This window comes from Numenius arquata, chromosome 6 (assembly GCF_964106895.1).
Source record: "Numenius arquata chromosome 6, bNumArq3.hap1.1, whole genome shotgun sequence".
Lineage (NCBI taxonomy): Eukaryota > Metazoa > Chordata > Aves > Charadriiformes > Scolopacidae > Numenius > Numenius arquata.
In genome coordinates this window covers 34,146,702-34,168,763 of record NC_133581.1, presented here as the reverse complement: position 1 = coordinate 34,168,763, position 22,062 = coordinate 34,146,702, and the positions used below count along the sequence as shown (strand labels likewise).

Below are 22,062 nucleotides of genomic sequence, written 5' to 3'. Positions count from 1 at the left end.
CGGGTTACTTGATACAGAGGGCTCACAATCAGACTGCAATCTGGGATATGCATCCTCCAAAAACCCACAATGCCCAGGAAAGCTTGTGCTTCCTTTTTACTAGTTGGTGGAGACATAGCTGCAATTTTATTGATTATGTCCATTGGGATCTGACGGCGTCCATCTTGCCATTTTACTCCTAAAAACTGGATCTCCTGTGCAGGTCCCTTGACCTTATTTCGTCTTATGGCAAAACCAGCTTTCAGAAGCATTTGAATTATTTTATTCCCCTTCTCAAAAAATTCTTCTGCTGTGTTGCCCCATACGATGATGTCGTTAACATACTGCAGATGTTCCGGAGCTTCACCCTGTTCCAGTGCAGTCTGGATCAGTCTGTGGCAAATGGTGGGGCTGTGCTTCCACCCCTGGGGTAGTCGGTTCCAGGTGTACTGGACACCGCTCCAAGTGAAAGCAAACTGTGATCTGCACTCTGCTGCACTCTGCTGCTGCGATCGAGAAGAATGCATTAGCGATATCAATTGTGGCATATCACTTGGCTGCCTTGGACTCTAGTTCATACTGAAGTTCCAACATGTCCGGCATGGCAGCACTCAACAGTGGCGTGACTTCATCCAGGCCACGATAGTCCACAGTTAGCCTCCACTCTCCATTAGATTTCCACACCGGCCATATGGGACTGTTAAAGGGCGAGCGAGTCTTGCTGATCACTCCTTGAATCTCTAGTTGACGAATCAGCTTATGGATGGGGATCAGAGAATCTCAGTTAGCTCGATATTGCCACCAATGGACTGTTGTGGTAGCGATCGGCACCTGTTGTTCTTTGACCCTCAACAACCCCACAACAGAAGGGTCCTCCGAGAGACCAGGCAAGGCAGACAACTGTTTAACTTCTTCTGCCTCCAAGGCAGCTGTGCCAAAAGCCCACCGGTACCCTTTTGGGTCCTTAAAATACCCTCTCCTGAGATAATCGATACCAAGGATGCATGGAGCGTCTGGGCCAGTCACAATGGGATGCTTTTGCCACTCATTCCCAGTTAGGCTCACTTCAGCTTCCAGTACAGTCAACTCTTGGGATCCCCCTGTCACTCCAGAAATACAAATGGGTTCTATCCCTCTATAGCTTGATGGTATTAGGGTACACTGTGCACCTGTGTCCACTAAAGCTCTATACTCCTGTGGCTCTTATGTACCAGGCCATCGAATCCACACCGTCCAATAAACTCGGTTGTCCCTTTCCCCCACCTGGCTGGAGGCAGGGCCTCTCTAATGCTGGTCATAGTATCCGTTACTCGCCTCTTGCAGAAATGACTTGGAAGTTCCTTCAAGGGGATCAGAAGTAAGCTCAGGCCTTCTACTCTGCCTGGGGAACTGCACATTGGAAACTGGGGCGGCACTTTTCCTGGAGAGATCCCCTTTTGTGGTTGTTCCTTGCAATTCCTCTACTTGTTCCCGTAGGATTGAAGTAGGCTGTCCATCCCACTTCCTCATGTCCTCTCCGTGGTCATGCAGGCAGAACCACAGGGTGCTTCGTGGTGTGTACCTCCTGTGTTCTCTATCTTGAATAGAGACGTTTGGTCCTAACAGCTGAGATACTGGCTCGTACAGGTGAGGAGGACGTATTCTCTTCAAGTTGCTGGACCTTCCGGGACAGTTCCTCCACAGCTGGGACGAGGGGAGAAGAGAGATTTTCTTCATATTGCTGAAGTTGGGCAGCCACCTCATCCACTGTTGGTCCCTCTTCACCTTTCCATTCCATCACTGCCAATGAGTTGGCATATGACGATGGGGCGCTCTGTACAAACTTCCGCCACATGGACCTTGTGCATTGAATCTCATCAGGATCTGTGGGAAACTGGGCATTGTCCAGGTCATAATGAATCATCTCCCGCATGGCTAATTCTCTCAGGTACTGGATACCTCTTTCCATGGTGGTCCGCTTGCTCAGATGACATACAACATCTTCACTGAAGGGGTACCTTTGCCTCACGCCTGACAGGAGTTGCCTCCAGAGGCTGAGGGCTTGCGTCTTTTTCCCAATTGCCTTGTAAATGCCCCCCTCTCTAGACAGAGATCCCAGCTGCCTGGCTTCCCTACCCTCTAATTCCAGGCTACTGGCCCCATTATCCCAGCACCGGAGCAGCCAGGTGACAATGTGCTCGCCTGGAAGTTGGCTGAAATCTTTTCGCATGTCCCGCAGCTCGCTCAGGGACAGGGATCGAGTGATTATCTCTGGTTCTGCCTCTTCCTCTTGTTCTCGTGACGACCCTGGATCATCATCATCCCTCACTAAGCAAACTGATTTCTTGGTGTATCTCTTCTTCTGCATAGGGGCAACTGATACGGGCACAGGTTGGTTTTCGGGTTCAGTTGCAGTGCCTGCCACTGGGTTTGGAGTAGCCACTGCGCCTGCTGCAGGGGTTGGAGTAGCCGCAGTGTCTGTCGCAGGGGTGGCAGCAGCCACACTGCCTGTCAGCCTGGTTTCCATCTCTTTCTCCTGAGGGTGCTGCACAATCTTGAGCAATGCTTGGTAGATACTGGCCAGGGCCCAGCACAATGCAGTGAGCTGTGCCTCTCTGGAATAGCCACAGCATTTTCCTTTCAAATATTCTATCACTTTATCAAGGTCCTGTAATTGTTCGGGGGTGAAGTCCCAGACCATTGGAGGTGAAAAGCTCTCCAGATACTTGCCCATCATATTGTCCCACATGCCATGCCACCCATGACTCTCCAGCCTCGGGGCAGATCTCTGGGTGGTACTCTTAAATAGTTGCTTAACCCTAAACAAGACCTGAAACACATTCAGGAGACCTAGCAATAGGACCAAGCTGGTTTGTGTGTCCCAAGAGTATTCAAAATTCTAAAAAACTGGCATGTCCAGCATGAAAGAGAAATGGAAGGTGAAAGAGCTGGAGAAAGTATCCCCCCCTGCCTCCCCCGTAGACTGAGTGTGATTATTAATAAATTCTGAGAGACGGTATCCAAGGTATGGGCAGGACAACAATGCCCCATAAACCCCCCAACATAACTACCTGACCAGTGATGCATGATAGCATCATAATTTGATATCACACAGGACAGCAAAATTATAATCCTGATCCCTCTCCCAGAAGTGACAAACATCATCACAGGCAGTACACAGAACACGTAAGAACTTCTATCACAGCCACGAGAACAAACAAAGCAACATTGTGCCCAGCAACTAATATAGTAAATGCATGTTACAAATGCGTTTTAACACACTCTGGTCAGATCTATCGTTATCTCAGCCCTCCGAGTGCCCCACGTTGGGCGCCAAAAGGAACTGTGGTGGTTTGGCCTCAGGCGGCACCAAAGACCCAGCTGCAGCTGCGCTCTCGGACCGGACCCCCCCTCAAACCCTCCTCCCCCCCGGCCGCCGGCGGAGAATGGGAAGAAAAAGGCAAAACTCGTGGGTTGAGACAAAGGCAGTTTAACAGAACAGCAAAGGGAACAATAAAACAACAATAGCACTGAGAGAGGAATATACAACCACGATGACGGTACCACCTCTCGCCGACCGGACCCTGGAGCCCCAGCCCGCTCCCCCGGAGGGGTTCCTGCCCCCTTCCCCCGGCAGCTCCCACGTACCCCCGGGCATGGCTCCCATGGGATGGGATACCTTGGTCCCTGCTAGAGCCTGGGGAGAATTAACCCTATCCCCGCCGGAACCAGGACAGGGTCACAGGCTCTATTTGCTTTTACAGGTATTAGAGTTTTGGCCAGGCTCATTCAAGAAATTTTGGAGCTGGGCTTAATGGACTTCCCAAGACTTGAACTAGATTCCTCAAATGCCGTGTGCTGACTTCCTAACCCAGCTAATTGAAAATGCTGAAAAAAGAGCTGTTCTTAAACTCCAGTTCTCAGAGTTAGGTATTTAAGAGTACAGAGGAATGCCTCCTTGTGCTGAATCCACAGCCACAATCCCTCTCTGGGGCATTAGGTATTTAACCCACACTTTCCTCACAGAAGATTGCAGTTGCATCCTTTCCCTGCCTTCCAACAGAGAGCTTAGTAGTTGCAGCTCTCAGCAGGGGGTTACAGAAATTAGGACTTTGCTGCTGTCCTTGAAAGAATTCAAGGAACCTCTATTATAACCTTCCAGATGACTGATCTGATCACTCTGCCAGTACCACTGATGGACAGGGCATTCTGGAGCAAGGCTCTCATTTGACCCTTCTTGTTGAAATTGCTCTATTTTCTGTGGGCTGACTAGTAATTGCGTGCTTTTCTAGCCTTTTGTTCAGACACTCATTTCAGAACGAAGGCTCTGTGTTCCTGTCTCTGCTGCAATGAAAATCATCTCCAAACGAGCGTCTGTTTACAAGCAGAGTTTCATCAAGGCCATTTTTGGCAGGCTGCACTCCTGTTGCCTTCTGTACCTTCCCACCTCCACTCTGGCTCACTTTTTTCACAGCTTCCTCAGTTTTCCTTCCCCAACAGCACCTTTTGCTCTTCTTTGCATCAGAACCGGTTCCATTCCTGCACATAACCTGATCAAGGTGATTCACCTACTCTCCACACACCTTATCTTAAATACTGTTGCCTTTCCATTAGGATCCAGAGACTAAGCTCTATTCTCATTTCTGTTCTGATTTTGGCTGTGTATTTCATCATGCCATGCAAACTTGAAGCTATTTGAGAGAAGGGATGGAGAATACTCTAGATTAAGCTATGTCATGGAGGTCAGAATACTCTTCTGGGAGAGAAAAGGCTGACCTGCCTTTGTAGCCATTCCCAGCCTTCAGAGTGGACATCCATCCGGACACTGTAGAAATACCAATTCTTGCATTTGCAATTACGTGTTTTTGAGAATTGGGTGTTGGGAGACCTCGCTCCAAGGAGGAAAGACCAACTGCAACATTTGAACTAAAACATGTGAGAGACACTGAAACACTTTGTCATGAATCATTCCCAACCCATGAGTCCTATTCACAGAATCTTACAGGGTGATTTTCTAAGTAACACGATTTGAGGCAGCCATCGTGCTAACTCAGCAGGGAAGAGAAGGGAAGACAACGCTCAGCAAAACAAGCTGAACTTTTAAGAAAGCTTTCACTGTTGCTTTCTGTACCACCTGGATGATTTAGTTACATGGATGCACTTTATTCCCAAGCTAAAATATTTGCTTCCTCTTTCTTCAATCAGTCACCAGGATTGAAAGATTTGGAAAGATTGCAGTATTTTTTGAGTGAAATAGAACTAGGACAAAACTGCTCATCCAGAAGAGCAGGCCTAGTGTCTCTGTCCTTATCAGCACATTTGTGGAGTAGCATTGCAACTTATTTTCCACTCTGGTTAGCTTTGAAATAGTCATGATTAACAGGCACATCCGTGACAAACTACATGCTATAAGCACGTTGCGCCTGCAGTAGTCAAGAGACTCTGTCTGGCCAGCTTCCTAGCAGGGCAGCAGCTACCAACTCCATACCCATACTTCCTGTGACACTTTTCATCCCACCTGTTTGTTTAGTGAGCACAGGGAGAGGCAGGGGGACATGACATCTCATTAGATTTTTAAGAATACATGTTTTCCCTGGGTAACAGTGGGCTAAGCAGCTTTAAAACTGCAATAAAAGGAAACCGGGGAACCTGAAAGTGAGTCATTTATTAACTAAGTCCCTCTAACACTTGCTTAACCTTTTGTACAGTAAATCTGTTTTAACAAATATTTAAACATCTTCCTACCCACAAACACTGAAACATGAGGGAGAAACATGTTGTTAGCCATCCCCCACCCCTGACTTCAGCCCCAAGGAGCTTTGCCCAGAAGACATGAAGATCCTCCAGCCCCATCACTTAAACTCTTCAGTCACGTTGAACACTCATGTTCATTTTGCACACTAAGATCCAGTGGAAAACACGATCATTTCAATCATGCCTTACTTTCAAATGTTTAACAAAAAGACAGCTTTAAAGAAAGCCTTAAATCTTCACTATGGATATATTATTTCCAATTGGCCATAACATTTATGGCCTAATTGTAGCAAAAAATCTAGACATTATTAGCCTGCTATTCCTTTGAAAAAAAAAAACAGGTCATTGGAGACTTTCTGCCTCATTTGGGCTTTCTTTTAGCCTTTACTATTTTAGAGTTAGCTCTTAGCCATCTCCAAGGCAGGCATGGGCCATGTAGGAAAAAGCTCTGATAGGCCCAGTGCAAAACACATGTAAATGAGACTACAGGAACATACTTGTTTCTTCTTCCACCTTTGAGAGGCACATAAAACAGATTTCTGTGAAGAGCTGGGGCAGCTTTACACAGCAGCAAGCAGAGTGATGTCCACTGCAAGTGGCAGGTGTACTGTGCTGCAGTCAGGGCCTAGCAACACACAGCCTGGATAGCTAAGACTTTGAGTAGTAAAGAAAAAAAACAGGCAGGAAATCATTCTTTCAAACTGCTGCTGGAAATAAAAAGCAACAGAGAAGGTAATAACAAAAAAGCAGTGGGCAGGCTTTCTGCCATTTCTGTTCCTTACTGTTGCCTTTCTACCCAACAATGGAACCTGGCAGCTGACACAAAATTGCTTTGTTTCAGTATTCATTGCTTGAATGAATATGGTATTGCTTGAAAGATATGGTAGCCTTGATATTCAGTTCCTTTTGTTACTGTATTTTATTAGTTAGAACTAAAGTAAGATGTGTGGGTTAGCTATCATTCTACTGCACTAACAATCTGACTCTAGGATTTCAGCTATCAAGATCCCTTCAAAGGACTGGTGTTTCTTCTAAACCAAAACCCCACCATCAGAACAGCTAGCTTCCACAAACTTCTCTCTGTTCTTATCCAGCAGCAAGAACGACATCATTTTGTGCATACTTGTACTTTCTGTTGGCATTTTCACAATTAAAGGAGAAAACTGCCAGCAAGCTCAGTGTTTGGAATGTATCATGCTTACATCAGGCAAGCAAGCTGGGTTTGGAGGATCCCTGGGGTTCCCCAAAGGAAACAAGGAGTGCATAGAAGTTGCCTTGGGCACAGGTGCTGCTAATGACACACTCATGTCCCTTGTAAATGACCTGGTGAAGTAGGAGGTAAACATAACCTAGGGATAAGCTGGCAGAGCATCTCTGCCTACCTGAACTCATTAGTTACAGCAGTTGTCTGCCATTTATAACCACCCTTGGCTTGATACTCCACCATACAGCACTCTAGGAGAGTCAGAGCTATCACAAGGCTCTGCAAGGGTGGCTCAACAGAAGTTCTTCCCAAATTAAGAGAAATAACATATTCACATATCTCCAGCTGCTGAAGCAAAGTCACTAATTCTGTTATCAGCAACTTAAAGCAGCCATGAATGAACAAAACTCTATAGTAGCTGAGAAGTGAAGCCACAGAAAACAAACAACTGCTCTCAAGCAGAGTCCTAGAAACATATCTTTGGAAAGAACATACAAGTGTAGAGTTTCTATTTATTTTACTTGAATTAATTTAAAAAAAAAAAAAGTGTATTTCCCACATTACACTATTTTTTCCTCTGAACCAGTCCTAGCAGAAAGGAAGTATAGCCCTCCCGCCACCCTTGAAATTTAAACACCAGTCTGTGGGCCCTGGAAAAGTTTGTATCAGTATACTCCATTGTGGGGTCAAAAGGACCTCAGAAACAGACTCCACTGCCAGTCCACCACGACTAACTTCTTGTTTAACGTTTCATGGTTTCCACTGTCTGAAAAGCACCTAGAACTCTTTTCTGAGTTCCTGGGCATACATCCCGACAGTAGAAAATCCAAAATGCATTCTTGCCCAGTGAACACTGGCACTGCTTGTAAACTCTGAACAGAGTGCTCTTGTCTAACGAGGTTGGCCAAGCAGTCCTGCTTTGGCTGCCAGAGCTTCGTTCTGCTGAATATGGTACTCCTGAAATCTCATGGAGATCCTTTGTGTCATTTTTAAATACTTCTGTAAGCAGTGGTCTGAGCAAGTCATCTGGAAGAAGAGGGAAACAGAAGGCTTCAAACAGTAATTAAAACACTTCCTCAAACAGGACCCAAAACATAATGATATACCAGGATAAATGATTAGGTGACTACATCTCATATTCTGTGTTAAGCCTCAAGATGAGGGCCTACTTGTGCACAGCCTCTCTATGCAGTAGAAAACATGAAATTTAGTTTTTGAGACATGTCTGAAAAATCTTTTAATATTCATCCTCATATGAAAGTCATTATGGAAGACGTTTCAGACATAGTAGATTTTACCATTTCACCCTTGGGCACCTCTTGTGAAATCGAAGTATATAAAGTATTTTATTTTGCAATAAATACTAAATCTATTAAATTAGAATCTTTTTTTAAATTCTCTTTACAAAGACATAGTATTTTTGACAGTCAAATATGGTCTGCTGTATACTAGCTCAGTTTAACTTTTTTTTGACCTTGTTCCTATTAGCTCTATCAGTCTTCTTGTACCTTGCTTGGTTAACCTTCACAGCAGCAACCGAAGTATCCTCTCCAGTTCTGTCATTCAGCTGGACAGGGAAAGAAATACCAGGGCCTATTCCACCCATGGTATTATTTTTTAAATTTTGGGGGTGGGGGATGGGGTGTGTGCTCTTTCTTTAAGTGTAGAGAAAGAGTTAAGAAATTATTTCTGAGCAACAGTTCTAACAATTGGATATTCTGTATCATGGTTCTAAACCTTGTTGTCACTGTAAAAGTTAACAAATTTAGATAGAAAAGAAAGATGACCGCTTTGCATGATTACCAGAAAACCAGAAATTTCTTTGATTCTGCTCAGTATAAAGGGATGTGAAAAGCAGAGGGGCTGAAAATGAACAAGACAAAAACATCACAGATATGCACACCACCCACCCTTCTCTCTCTTCTTGACCTGGCATCAGCTACAACAAAACCTGTTAAGCAGGAAAGTCTAACTAGGAAGCAAGTTCTGGAACTACCCCAAGTGACTTCTCCCAGAGAGTGTGGTATTTGTGACATGGTGCCCAGGGAAGACTAGACTTGCAGTGCAGACTTGCTGTACGGAAAGAGGTCAGAAGTTGTTTTTTCAAATGTAGAATCTCAAAGGAAATTCATGGAGGTATTAATCTTTAATAAGTTTAATAAGAAACTATAACTTTAAATAGGACCATAGGTATTTCCATACCAGATCAGACCAGTGGTCCATCTAGACCAGTGTCCTGTTCCCAGCAGAGGCAAGAGCCAGATGCTCTGCAAAAAAAAAACCAACCCATAATTGATAATCATGGGCAAAGCTTCCCATAAAAAGAAGTTTCTTCCTAGCCTCCACTGTTAACAGACAGCTCCTGCATGGCCGGACACGGCCCCTTTGCAGATCGCAAAAAAAAGGGCAGATCAGAATCTAAGAATATTTTTTAATATCTAAATAATCTTAAGTTTTATTCCCCTCCAATGAGCATTCTTTGGTTTTGGATCCCCAGTCTTTAATGAAAGCCTACGTGAACCATCATTTTAAAATAAATTCTTGTAACACTTCAGGTAGCAGAAGAAAAAAGTATAATCTTTGGGGATGAAAAACTTTGGGGATTTTTCTCCCCATGCCAGCAGGGTCAAGCAAAGGTTATTAGATTTTTTACTAACAAAATTATGAGACTCTGAAACCGCCTCTCAACAGGAAAGGAGAGGCAAAAACCACACAATCTTACCAAGAGCTTAATCTTTTTTGCAGATGACTATGATGGAGCTCCCTGCAATGCAGAGAAGTGGATTTAACAGCCAGAGCTTTGGAGGCCTACATTTCTGTGACTCACTACGATGCAGGGACTGTGGGCAGGTAAACAAGTATTTCAGTAGGACTCTACCTTCAAAGAATGAGATGCAGGCTGTAGGTAACTCCCCTGTCTGTAAAGATGCCACCCACCAGAAGCTGAGGCACCAGAACCATAGCTCAGAGAATGAAATACACAGAATGGCAATACGCAGCTAATACTCACAGTGAGATCAGGAAGATTCCCTCTTTGTGTACATACTAAAAAGAAGACAATGACAAAACCTCAAGAGGTCTTAGCCCATAGTTTTTCTGTAGCTGATATCTAACACATCAACAGCACTTGGCTTTGTTTGGTTTCTTTTTGCAAACAGACTGTTAGGGTGCAAAGAAGTATTTGTCATCACCTTTGGACATACTTGAAGCAGCGTAACTACAGACAAGCTATTTCTTCCACTAACACACTTCCTCACTTGGAAGCTATCCACCAGACGCCTATATTCCACTAAAGACTGCTACCTATTTTTTTTTAGCTAGTTCAAAGACCAAAACTTTTAAAGTTGCTTCTAAAATGTGAATGCTACACAACAATTCTACGAAAGGGTTATTAAGGCATTTACCTACCTCTTCTGGTTTAACCTCTCTACTAGTGAAATCCTTTATGCAATCCAGAAAGCAGTTTTCTGTAAGTTTGTTGTACGTTCCAAGAAATTCCTTGAACTGTAAATAAAAATTGAACAGATGAGTATTAAAAAAATTCTACGTTAGTTTCTTACACACAGCTGCATGGGCCATCTGGTGACACTAATATTTAAAGGACAAGTCACTACGAGTCAGAAAATTTCAGGACCAAATGCTGGTAATACTTAAATCAGACACTACACTGTGTCTGTCAATGGTCAAATGTTTAAATTTTTGTTAGGCAACTTGTGTCTGTTTGTGGGTGGGGTGGTGTGTGGTTGTGGGTGTTTGGTTTGGTTTTGGTGTTCTGGGATTTTTTGGGGTTTTTTTGTTGTTGTTGTTGTTGGTAGGACTCTATGATCTCAAAGGTCCCATCCAACCCAAAATATTCTCCGATTCTGTAAACTCTTTGTCCTTCTCCATGCTCTACACCTTTTACTCTATGTGATAAAGTAATACAAGATCTTCAAAGCCACCACTCGAATACAGCACCTTACCTGCTTGATCTGCTCTGATTCCGATATTTGTCCAGCCATATTCTACCGCCTGTGATTCACTCACGTATTCTGAAGATAAAAGTCAAGTTTCACACAGAAAGTATATATATGAACTGCAACATTTTACAACAGAATGGAATTTTATGTCCTTGAAGTGTGTTTAAATGCAACTTTGCCAGCAAACTTTCAAGAGATCCACTTGAAGAAAACTTACTTAATTGAAATGTATTCAGTTAAAAGAACATCCAAGATAATTCAGGTATGAAACCTTCCCAGATCCATCTGCTAACTGCTGTCCTTTAAACACCTTTTAAGCATTTCAAACAGTTAAAGTTATTTAAAAAAAAAAAAAAGGTAGTTTATAAATGCTTTAAAACTCACAAAGTAAAACTAGGGCAGGAGTCAAGGGAGAAGCAAGCAATAACATTTTCTAGCCTTATAGTTTCAGTGACTTTAGATGTCACCTGTAAAAACAGTGAGGAAAAAGGCAAGCAGGAATGGTAGCCACTCTGAATAGATGCAACGTAAGTGAGCTTGCATCAGAGAAGCAGACGCCTGGTTTCTATGTAGCTGCATTCTCACCAAACACTTAAACTAGAGCAAATGTCCTGGTCATTCAATATAGTGAATTAAACACAAGAAAATATGGAAGAATGAGAATGGCCTTAAAGGAAGTGAAACAGACAAAGGAAAAGCGAATACTGAACAGCCACAGATCCAACAATTTAAGCAAGTATCTTCAAGGAAGACTCACGTTCCTAATCCAACATGGTAAAAAAGTTCAGTCTTGAAATCATCCCTGCAGGTTTCCCAGACAAATACTGAAAGCTAGTCTTCCTTTTCTCTCAATTTATATATTATCTAAGACCTATCATAGATGATAATGCAAGCTAGCATTACACATGGACAAGAATAAGATCCTTCAGTTTAATTCACGTCAACTTGTGGAAGAGAAATTAGCACTGACGTGTAATCACTTTGTGAAATAAGTTCATTTAGCCCTTTAGCATGTGCTATTTATAATTAATCTTGTATTATGCTTTGCCAAGTTTTGAGCAAGACATGCGTGTTTTAGAAAGCTTAAACTATTCCAGTCTCTCAGCAGGGGGAAGGGAGAGGGTAAGCAAGCCTTCTGAACAAGAACAAAAAGACATTAATAATTGTTTCTACAACAGAAAGAAAACTAAGCACCTAAAAATAGCACTGTGGAGCTCTCACAAGCCTGCATTCTCCCTACATCCCCTCTCAGTAGCAGACTAATTATAACATCTGCCTCTTAACATTACACTTTATCACTCCACAGGAAGCCAAGTCAAGGATTGGAGATGAAGAGCACATATGATTCTTGGATTTAAGACATATACTCCCATGACCAAGAATTCCTCATGGGCAGATAGGTCACACAGGTTACTCTCAAGAAAAGCCTACAGCATATAGTTGCTCTGAAGAAACAAGGCATTACTCAGGTTAATGTAAACCTTTAACTTCTTTTAGAAGAGGCAGACATGACTATCATCTGGGACAACTATTGAAAAGGGATAGCAACTCCACTCTCTCATTTCTCAGCCTGTTTCAAGAAAAATCAGTGACAATTCTATAAAGTCAGCATAAGTAGATTATTAAACAGAGTTAAAAAGTACAGAGAATCCTATCCTATATGTCCTATCCCAAGCACAGAAAACTAAAGCTTCAACTGTCAGTGCTATCTTCTCACACTTAGTATTGCTTCGTTATGCTTGTTGATAACAAAGCTGATTTTTTGTTCTTCTGTAACTAGTTTGCCAAGCTTAAAATTATAGATTTACTGAACTGCAGTTGCACAAAGCTTTTACACTTGCACTTGGGAAATAGCTCTTATTTACATCAGCACAATGGCACTATCTGATTTTAAGTGTCTGAAGCACTTGTCCCTCTACAGGTATTTTATACTTCCCACACAGCAGGCAGTGAAATTATATGGCTTTACTGCACCTCTTCAGTAGCTATAAATTACAGGCAGTTGCCTTAACATCTAAAAATGTGCTACGTGAACATTGCCAGAAATGTGCATATCTGGTTAAAGTCTGTTAAATGTATGATTTTAAGTTTTCCTGTTGTTTGTGCCCTTTCCCTCCAGCCTGTGAAACAAGGAAAAAAAAAAAAAGCAGTGAAAGAGCCTCTTATGGGGCTCGACAGGTTGACTAACACACCACAGAGTTTCTTGCATAGCTGCTCAAACAACTCCAGCATGCTTCAGGTTTAAGCCTACACAGCCTGGATTACTTTCCTCTGGGCTAAATGTGATTTGAAAATTCGGTATTGCACTTTTAAACACGTCACACTGAAGGAAGCAGATATCTGGATAAACCTCTGCAACAAGGGCCACATGGTCTGGATGTGCTATTTCACCAAGGAAAATAGCAACAGCTGGAAGTCTCCCTTCTTGAAGGGCCCTGGAGCTTTTCCAAGTATGTTTTGTTGTTCTAAGGAGACGCTCTTTTCAGATAAGCCTGAGCAAAATTAGCAGTTAAAGATAACTTGAGGTTTTTCAGTTAGCATAATGGGTTTTCCATCCTCTTTACAATGATAATGAAGGCTTTAGCCTATTCAAGCCTATTCCCCATGCAGGTTCCACCCCAGCTCCCGGGTTTAGAATCTGGAAAACACTTCTAATATTTGCTTCTGCTGCAGCTGCCATTCCCAATGCCACGGAAACACAGACTGACTAGAGAGTGACACCTTTTTTTAAAAAGCTAAAGCTTGCTTATTGAATAAAAACAGTGTTAAGGATTCCATGCTAACCTGGGTCAATCATCTACCTGTTTCCATAGCAGGAGGAAAAGAAGCCAGAAGTCTTCTAAAACTTCTTATGTGTGGGAATACAGCTTCCTCAGCTGTATCTCCAGACCTTTGGAAGAAGAGGGCTCATGCTAATAACTGGAACCGAGCTTTTGGTTATTATTACTGTACTGCTGGGTGGCTGAAAAGCCTGCCTACATTTAACAGCCTGGAGTTCTTACAGGTGAAACATGCACTGCAAACTACAGTGAGGAAGGGTTGGTTTTTTTTTCCACTGATGTAATCAGCATTAGTGTTTATTACCCAATCTTGAGTCAACACTATCCTTTCCCATGGAAACTAAAAAGCTGTGTGGGTTTTTTTTTTTTTTTTTTTTTTTTTTTCAACCTTTTTGCAAGGAGCTACATTTTATTGGTGAAGGCAAGTCTCTGGAGAGACACCATAAATCCATCACACTTGTTACCCTGATTAACAATCTACTCTATACATACAAGGCTGCAATTTTTTTTAAACCTTCACTTCTAATTGTACATATAGAACACCATGCAAGTGTTTCTGCATGTGCATAAAAGGGACAAAGAAGAATAAAAATACCAAGTCAAAGAAATGTGCCAAGATAAAGCACCCACAGCTTGTAGAGAAAGTGGGGTTTTCTATAGTTGGGAATTATTAGGCTAAAACTTAATTGACCTCAGATAAAAAAACCCTCATTGATTTAAAAAGCTCTTTTACTGCAGCTAATCAAACTACAAATACCTATGAAGCCAGCAGGATGCTAAACTAATCACGTAAAAAACAGTACAAGAGACAATTTAACACTAAACTCTGGGTGCTGTGTGCCTGGGCAACCAACCTTCCATCCTGCACCAGCCCAGCAAGGCAGCAGTGCCGGTCCGGCTGTGCCACCTCCCCACCCCCCCCCGTGCCTGGCTCTCCCTGCTCCTGGTGCGGCTCAGCCGCTCTCCCTCACACTGGTGCCAGGAATGCACTTACACAGAGGTCTTCTCGCTCCACACGCTGTGCTCTGCCTTCAGAGGCTGATGGTAATATGAGAAAGGCACCAGTCAGAAGGTGGCTGGATGACAAGATGCACACAGTGTGCTGGTTGTTATGTGTCGTATCTCCTGGGTGCAGGCTAGACCCTGCTCTGAAGGAAAAAAGGTCAATGGTAGAAAAGGTCTCCTAAGAAGTTAACACAGCGAGTCTGAATCCAAACACCTCAGCAGCCTCTTTGAACAGACTGAACACATGCAACAGGGTCTGCCCTGAGAGAAAATATGTATTTTTCCATAAATTGTCTACTATTTAAGCTAGATTAGGCCTGTCTGATACTTGTGACCCAGTAAGAACAAAATCTAAGCTAGAAATAAAACAATTTCACCTTGATTTTGTTTGTTTATTTCAGTTTTGGTGTTTTTTTTTTTTTTTTATTTGGGTTGGTTGGGTTTTTTTTACTACATCCTTCAGTCCCTGCTTTCAAGGGCACCTTGAGTTTCTTCACCCAGGGAGATAATGGCCAAGGCCGCAGGCCCAGCACCCGCCAGGCCGGTGCAGGTTCACAACTGCGCCGCCTCCCCTCCATTCGAGCCGAGGAAAAGACAAGACGCCCCTGGCAGTGGAAATGCCTACAAAAGGATAGTTTTTTCGTCTTCCGGGGGAAATTTTCCGTCCCTCCCGTCCTGCCGCCCGTCCCGCCGCGCCTCTCCCAATAACGGCCGCTCCTGACGGCTGACCCCAGCCTACCACCCTCATCGCTGTACCTCACACCGCCGCAGGGCCCGCTGTGAGGCCACGCCGGGCTGCCTGGTCCCTCCCTCCCTTCCGCAGCGGCCCCCTCAGGAGAAGCGTCGCCATTCGCGCGCGCACTCACCCGCACCATCACGAACCGGGATCGCGCGCGAGGGTGAAGAGGAGGCTGGGCCACTGCAGGCCCTACCGAATCAGCCGGTGCGGACTCACCAGTAACTGGGCTCTTCTCCCCGGAAAGCAGCGTTCTTATCCGCCGCCGCCCCGCTACCGGAAGCAGGGGAGGAGAGGGAGCAGGTTTCCCTCCGGACGCTATTGAGGCGTTGACCGCGCGTGGGCGTGAGGGGGCGCGGGCTGCCGCTGTTGCCATAGCGGCGGGCGCTTCCGGTGCGGGCGGCAGAGCCCTCAAGTTTGTCAGGCAGCCGTTGGAGGGTAGGTGTGCCAGGGACGCGGGAGATATCGTTCCTTGTCGCCTTCAGGTTGCTTTCTCTGTGTGGAGGTAGGCGGCGGGGCTCGGCCCGCACGTTCGGCCTCTGCTGGGGCGCTGCTTTTACTTCTAGCCTCGTGGAAGCGGAAGGCAGCTCCAGCCCCAGCCGGGACTCCCGGGCCAGTCTCAGGGTGGGCGACGTGCTCGTTCACCCTAGTGGTGTTCACAGGGAGAAGCCCATCGATGCTGCGGCGGGAGCTGGTGACCGTATGAAAAAAATTGACGATCGCTGTCAAGCAGGTTTGTGAAGCGGCTTCTCCTTGCCAGGCAGCTGATGCGGCTTTGGCTGGAGACGAAAAACGCTGCGTTCTTCCAGCCTTGGCAGCGGGCGGGGCTCGGCGCGGGGGCACCCGCGGTACTCGCTGCAGCGCGGCACCGGGTGCGCGATTTGCCGCGCGTCTTCAGCTTCGGCTTGAGGTAAAATCGCTGTGTAGTGTTTTCAGTCATGCAGTAGTTCTATAATTAAGGAAATTTTGTGTTCTGGTACTGCAGATATCGCCGCTCTTTCAAAAATTGCGTTTGTTTGTTTTCCCAAACTGTGTTTTTGCACGAGAAGTGACTTGTGCAGGGTGGGGTGGTCAGTCAGAGCTCCATTAACAAAGTTACAGTCTTGACTGGATTCCGAGTCCAATTAAAATAGGCAATTATCATCTTTATCGGGAAAATTGTGACTTCCATCGTGAGATTTCCCAGATATATTATGCAGGAAGGTTTTAGGCAGCATCAGAGGATAAAACGGTGTATGTGTGCAGGGCCCTTAAGAAGAACATTAAGATTGGTGCCTTTCCAGGTCTGTCACAGTTTTTAATGCCGTTTGTAGCTCATCTTTTTAGACACTACATGTATTTCTTAAATTTTATGCCCCAAGTATAGTCAGCGAGCAGATCTGTGCCTAACAGAAAATTGCTTCTTCCAACAGACAGCTCTGAGTAGTTCCAATATTTGGGCCTCCATGTGTTTTCATGGAATTTTGTTAATTATTGTGTGGTTTTATACTGGAAGAGAGATCAAAAGTATTTTAAACACTTCTCTTTCTCTGCTTTAAAGATTATTTTTTTCTGAAGAGCTTAAGCTAGGAGATGTTCAAGCTATAGCTGTACAAGCTTGCCTTTTTAAGGAAGTGTTTATTGGACATTTGAAAGGTGGCAAATTTTAAATGTTGGAAGTAGGCATTCTGAGAAAGTCATTCAGCTCTAGTCTTTTTTATTTGTAGAGTTTTGGCAGGTTTTATGGATCGATACGAGTTTCAGAGCTGGTCAGTTAAGCAACTATTCAAAAAACTCCTAGGAAAAAACAAGCTTCCCTGCTAACTTCCATAACTTTAAATTTTACTTGTTAAAATTCTTTTTCTTCCTTTGTAATCTTGGAAAGCAAATAAACTCTACCCCTCCTAAACCCCACCTGCTTGACACAAACAGCATATATTGATCAATTGCCTGTACCAACAAAGCTTACATAGATGAGTAAACAAAATGGAAAAAAACCCTCACAATTGTATCCTTCTCTGTAATTCTTTTTTTTAAAAAACCCTCTATTTTTAGTAGTATTAAGTAAATACTTTTAAGTCTTTTTAACAGAATGAGATTGTAGTGATATACCATGTACTCTTAAAATTCAAAACTGACACAATCCGTGCTACTTATCTAGTCAAATAGAATATTCATTTTGTTTCTTTAAAATACATATCAGTTACAGTCTTTGGAGTTTGGGGAAGGGATTTTAGTCTTTTTGGGGTCAAGGTTCAAACACCTTCAGAAAATGTTATTTTTATAGTGTTAGGAAGACCTATTAGTCTCTGACATAACTAAAAGGTATACTGTCCTTAGTGTCCACCTTCTGTAAGATCCATCGTCATATAATTGTCTCTCTAGACAAGTAGCTTTCTTATATTCCTGTGATCTTTAGACTTGAATTTGAGCTAAACATTGATTTTTTTAATGCTCTGTTTTTCAGATACTTTTTCATATATTGCAAAACAAGCTATAATCCAGGCTCACAGAATTTATTAACGTTTGTAAGCTTCAACTTGATGGCACTGGTCATTTGTGCTATGAAAGTCATTCTGTTTAGATATTGAAAGACGTAGGTAAAGATTTAGTTAAAAGGGTTAGTCAAAGTGTACTGAAAATGCATAACAAATCATTATGACCACACTAAAACTGCTTTTATTTTAGGAGTCCCGAATACTAAATGATGTCCAGAACATCTGCTTTCAGTAGGAAAGTCTACAGAGCCCGTGTTTTTATCACAAATGGTAAGAAAAGTTATTGTTGCTTCCTGCAATCCTGAACTAAGAGAACCGCATTTTTCTCAAAAGGTTGTAGCTCCTGTAAAAGCATAGCAAATCTTTAGCTCAGCTTCCGCAGAATAACTGTGCAGCTGCTTTCTCTTTGAGTTGCTGCTAACGTGATATTAATGCTGAAGTGTTTGGAGGGGCTTTGTTTACTGTACTGCTGCATAATTAATACCAAGATTTGTTTTTAAATTTTAGTGTAATTCTTCCTTTGAAAAAGTGGTTACACATGTCACAATATTTAAAAACCCTAAAACTTTTTGTAGATTTTTTTTCTTTTCATATCACAGATGGTGAAATGGACATTAGTTGTGTGGAACTCTTCAGTACTTACAATTAAATGGCTTATTTCCTCATGATTTGTTTGTTGTATCTTACATACAGTGGAGACTTGTCTCTAGGGCATCCATACTGAGATGAGCATGCATGAGGATAAAATTAACCCATGCTGTGAGAAGATTGCAGCAAAGTCTCTCTATGGCTCGAAATAGATGTAGTGAGCTGAGCAAAAGTCTTAAAATGATGGTGGAGTGCTCCACTATCAAATAAGGTTAAATAAGAGATTTTTATGTTCCTAACTTGCCTCTATGACTCCTCACAGACTTTGATTATTCATTGGTTGCACTTAAAGAAAATTCAGCTCAATCCCTTCAGTTCTACGTTATGTGTGCTTAATTCTGTGTGCATGGGCAATCCTGAATTGTTTGAGATGAGCAACTTCTATAAACTTAAATGTGTAGTTTCACTACTACTTCTTTGGCCATAAATGAGGAGAATACACTTAATCAGCACTTGGAATACTTGCTTTTAATTTGAATTGTGTTTCTACTTTTTTTTGTCCCTAAAATGTCATGTGAGCTCTTGACTACAAAGTCCAGATGATTTTGTGTTAGAGGTCTTAACATGTTTTGTTCTAAGACCTCGCATTAGTGTGTGGAGGTGCTTACATTTGTGTATTCAGCAATTCCATCTGCTTCTAAAATTTTGGCTGCTGATACCAGAGGCTTTGATGTATGCTTTTCTGCTCTTCTTGTTCTGAAGGATTATCCTAGAGAAGCTGCAGTACAAGAAGATCTTTCACTGCTACTGGAGGACAGCAGAAGACTTAAAGGTAAGATGCATCAATGCACTGCTACAGCCCCTTTTTTGCTAAGAAAACTTATTAATTAGAGAAAAAGGGAGCTTTAATTTTATCTTTGGTAGTTTTCTTCAATAAAACAACTTTTGAGTGAAAATATTCAAAGGTGTGTGATAAAAAGATGATAATTGTAATTTGCATTCTTAAATTTTGCAAATTTTACTTCAGTCTTGGTGGCATTACACTAGCTTATGTAGCTCTTGTGATTAGCTGAGAGGAACTTCTACTGCATGAGAACGTTGAGATTCCTTTTGCTAATTGAACTATTCATGTCTCTGAATGGAAAACTTGGGGGGCACACACCTTGTTTGGATACATTTTCCTGTTGTAATTGTACTGCAAATGCATATTTTTCTGCAAGCAACCTACACCATGAAAGTATATGTTTAATTCTTTAGAATCTAAGAAATCACATTGTCAATGCCTTTTCCTTCTGAATCTCCCAGTAAGTTTTAATCAGATTTGGGGAAGTGAAGGGTTTTTAAAGAAAATACACTTCTGCAAGTTTCTTGGATATCTGTGGCTGTGTAGAGGAAAGAAATACAAATCCACACTCCCATATAAGGCCAAAAAACAATACTTTAGTTTCCTCTTTGATGCTCACAGAGGCAGCAGCTAGCTGGCTTGTCAGTATGTGTGTACTAACTGTGTATAATTAGCAGTAGAGAAACACCAAACCTGCCACATCTGCCCAGCAAACAGTAGATGGAGAGCCTGCAATCCTTTTAGCATAATTTAAAGCTATTAAGAAAATTTGTTCTAATTTATGATGACTGCTGGAAAATATTCATATTGCAGTTCTGTTTTTTTTACTTAAAAGTTTGAATTTGCAGGGTTTTATTGAATAGATTGTCTGAGCTCAAGTTACCATTTATATGGCTTTTTTCCCCAAATTTTATGAAAGTAAGGTATTGTCATTTTCACAGCATACCAAAATAGATTTTATTGATACCAACATTCAATACTATATAAAATTGTGTTAAATGAAGCTTACTCTTACTCTCGTCATGATTTAAGTGAAGAGAAACAATTTTTTATTGCAATAGATAATGTGGTTTGTGCAGGCAACAGATTGTTCACATCAAAATTGTACATGTTGTTGAAATAGTGCTTTGTGTCTACCTCTAAAATAGACATTTTGTGTCAGTTAATTCGACAAAGTATATTTTGTGTCCTTCCCCACAGACGATGTTTTTATTTCTCAATATGCTACTGGCCAGAAAGAGGCTTTGAGAGCAGTATTAAAGCAAAAGTAAGTACGCGGCGTTGTTCGTGTCTTAGCTGTTCTGTTTCTGTACAGATATACTATATACTTACTTCTTCAGTTTCTGCCAAAATGCATTGCTGGTAAGGAAAAAGTATTCTTTATTGTTCTGTCTTAGTATTCTTTTTTTGGCTATGAAGGTGTTTTCAGTTTATTTTGTCATTCAGAGCTAACTGTAGTATCTTGTTTATTTTGCATATTTTCGGTAATGCCTTCAGAGTATTTGAATTAATGATTTCATGATACAAGAGTCAGGCAAGATCTGCTCTGATAGATAATTCATTTCATGCCAAAACCATGTAATATTTTTAAAGACAGATAAGGACACATGCTGTTTATCCACAGGCTGGAAGTCTTGAAGATCAGAAATTTAGTTAGACTTTGCTAGTAGTACATTGAACTTTGCAAAATACAACCTGTAAGCATATTCTTTGTTGTGGTTGTAGTCATCACATGGAAATTACTTTTATATTAGAATCTGTAACACAATCCTGAGAAATTTCTTGTGTCATGCACAAGATAGAATAAGATAAAATAAAAAAGAAAAGATAGAATAAGAAAATAGGAAGATAGAATTAAGAAAATAGAAAGATAGAATTAAGAAAAAATAAAAAAGAAAATATAGAATAAAATTGTTTCTTAGCTGTCAAGAGCTTCAAGGAGAAATGCTTATATAACTAGTGATATCAGTGCTGCATGTGGGAAATCATTTGCTTGGAGGGGATGAAACAATGCTATTTATAGGCACTTGTTTATTTTTATAGAGCTCAAAATGCTCCTGTACTTAAGGAGGAGAAGGTACAGCTCTTAGGAAACGTCTCCACAGAAAAAAAAAAAAGCGTTGGTCATGAGACCAGGTCAGCACACAGGGAAGTTGATTCTGCATCAACCATTGCAGCAGCAACTGCTGCTGCAATTGCTACTACAGCTCCGCTTCTTAAAGTAAGTAGCTTGTGGTAATACTAGTTTTTTGTCCATTTAAAATAGTAGGTGTTTTAAGCACACCTGAAATTGTTGGTATTTGAGCCAGAGAGACTGAATGTGTCTGCATATTGTTTTCTCTGTGTTGATAATCTCAGACTTGCTGACCAATATACCAGAGAACTAATTTGGATTTGGCTAAATGGGCAAATGGACAGAGACCATTTGATTTATCTTTTGGAGTAATTTCATAGTATTGCTAAACCACCAGGCATGAGGGGTAACTAGGATTTTATTTGTGTCTTTTGGGAAGCAAATCATTCCATGATGGATGGGAAGGATGTTTTGTTCTCTTCATCAAATCACAGAATGGTTTGGGTTGGAACGGGCCTTTAAAGGTCTGCAATGAGCAGGGACATCTTCGACTAGATCAGGTTGCTCGGAGCCCCAGCCAGCCTGACCATGAATGTTTCCAGAGATGGGACATCTACCACCTCTCTGGGCAACCTGTGCCAGTGTTTCACACCCTCATTGTAAAAAATTTCTTACTTCTATCT

At 42.2% G+C, this 22,062-nt stretch overlaps 2 protein-coding genes across 4 annotated transcripts in view; one reads left to right on the top strand and one right to left on the bottom strand.

Moving 5' to 3' along the window:
• Window positions 1-3,429: 3,429 nt before the first annotated feature.
• TIMM9 (translocase of inner mitochondrial membrane 9) lies at window positions 3,430-15,782 on the bottom strand. Of its 2 annotated transcripts, none has more exons than XM_074148497.1 (5): window positions 15,616-15,782; window positions 14,650-14,803; window positions 10,879-10,947; window positions 10,325-10,420; window positions 3,430-7,942 (listed from the first exon to the last, which is right to left on the bottom strand). In XM_074148497.1, the coding sequence occupies exons 3-5, from the start codon at window positions 10,915-10,917 to the stop codon at window positions 7,808-7,810; spliced, it is 270 nt and encodes an 89-aa protein (XP_074004598.1). In that variant the 5' UTR covers window positions 10,918-10,947; window positions 14,650-14,803; window positions 15,616-15,782; the 3' UTR covers window positions 3,430-7,807. The 2 variants fall into 2 exon arrangements, with proteins under 2 accessions (XP_074004598.1, XP_074004599.1); XM_074148498.1 differs by having other exon boundaries at window positions 15,527-15,632.
• Window positions 15,768-22,062, top strand: part of KIAA0586 (KIAA0586 ortholog) — an 84,251-nt gene continuing 77,956 nt past the window's right edge. Inside the window, exons 1-5 of one of the 2 annotated variants that reach the window (XM_074148496.1) lie at window positions 15,768-15,834; window positions 18,064-18,143; window positions 19,224-19,293; window positions 20,506-20,572; window positions 21,349-21,526. In XM_074148496.1, coding sequence (XP_074004597.1) covers window positions 18,141-18,143; window positions 19,224-19,293; window positions 20,506-20,572; window positions 21,349-21,526 — 318 coding nt within the window. In that variant the 5' untranslated portion in view covers window positions 15,768-15,834; window positions 18,064-18,140. Of the gene's footprint in view, window positions 15,902-18,063; window positions 18,144-19,223; window positions 19,294-20,505; window positions 20,573-21,348; window positions 21,527-22,062 lie in introns of both variants that reach the window. The other variant, XM_074148495.1, reaches the window with a different exon arrangement.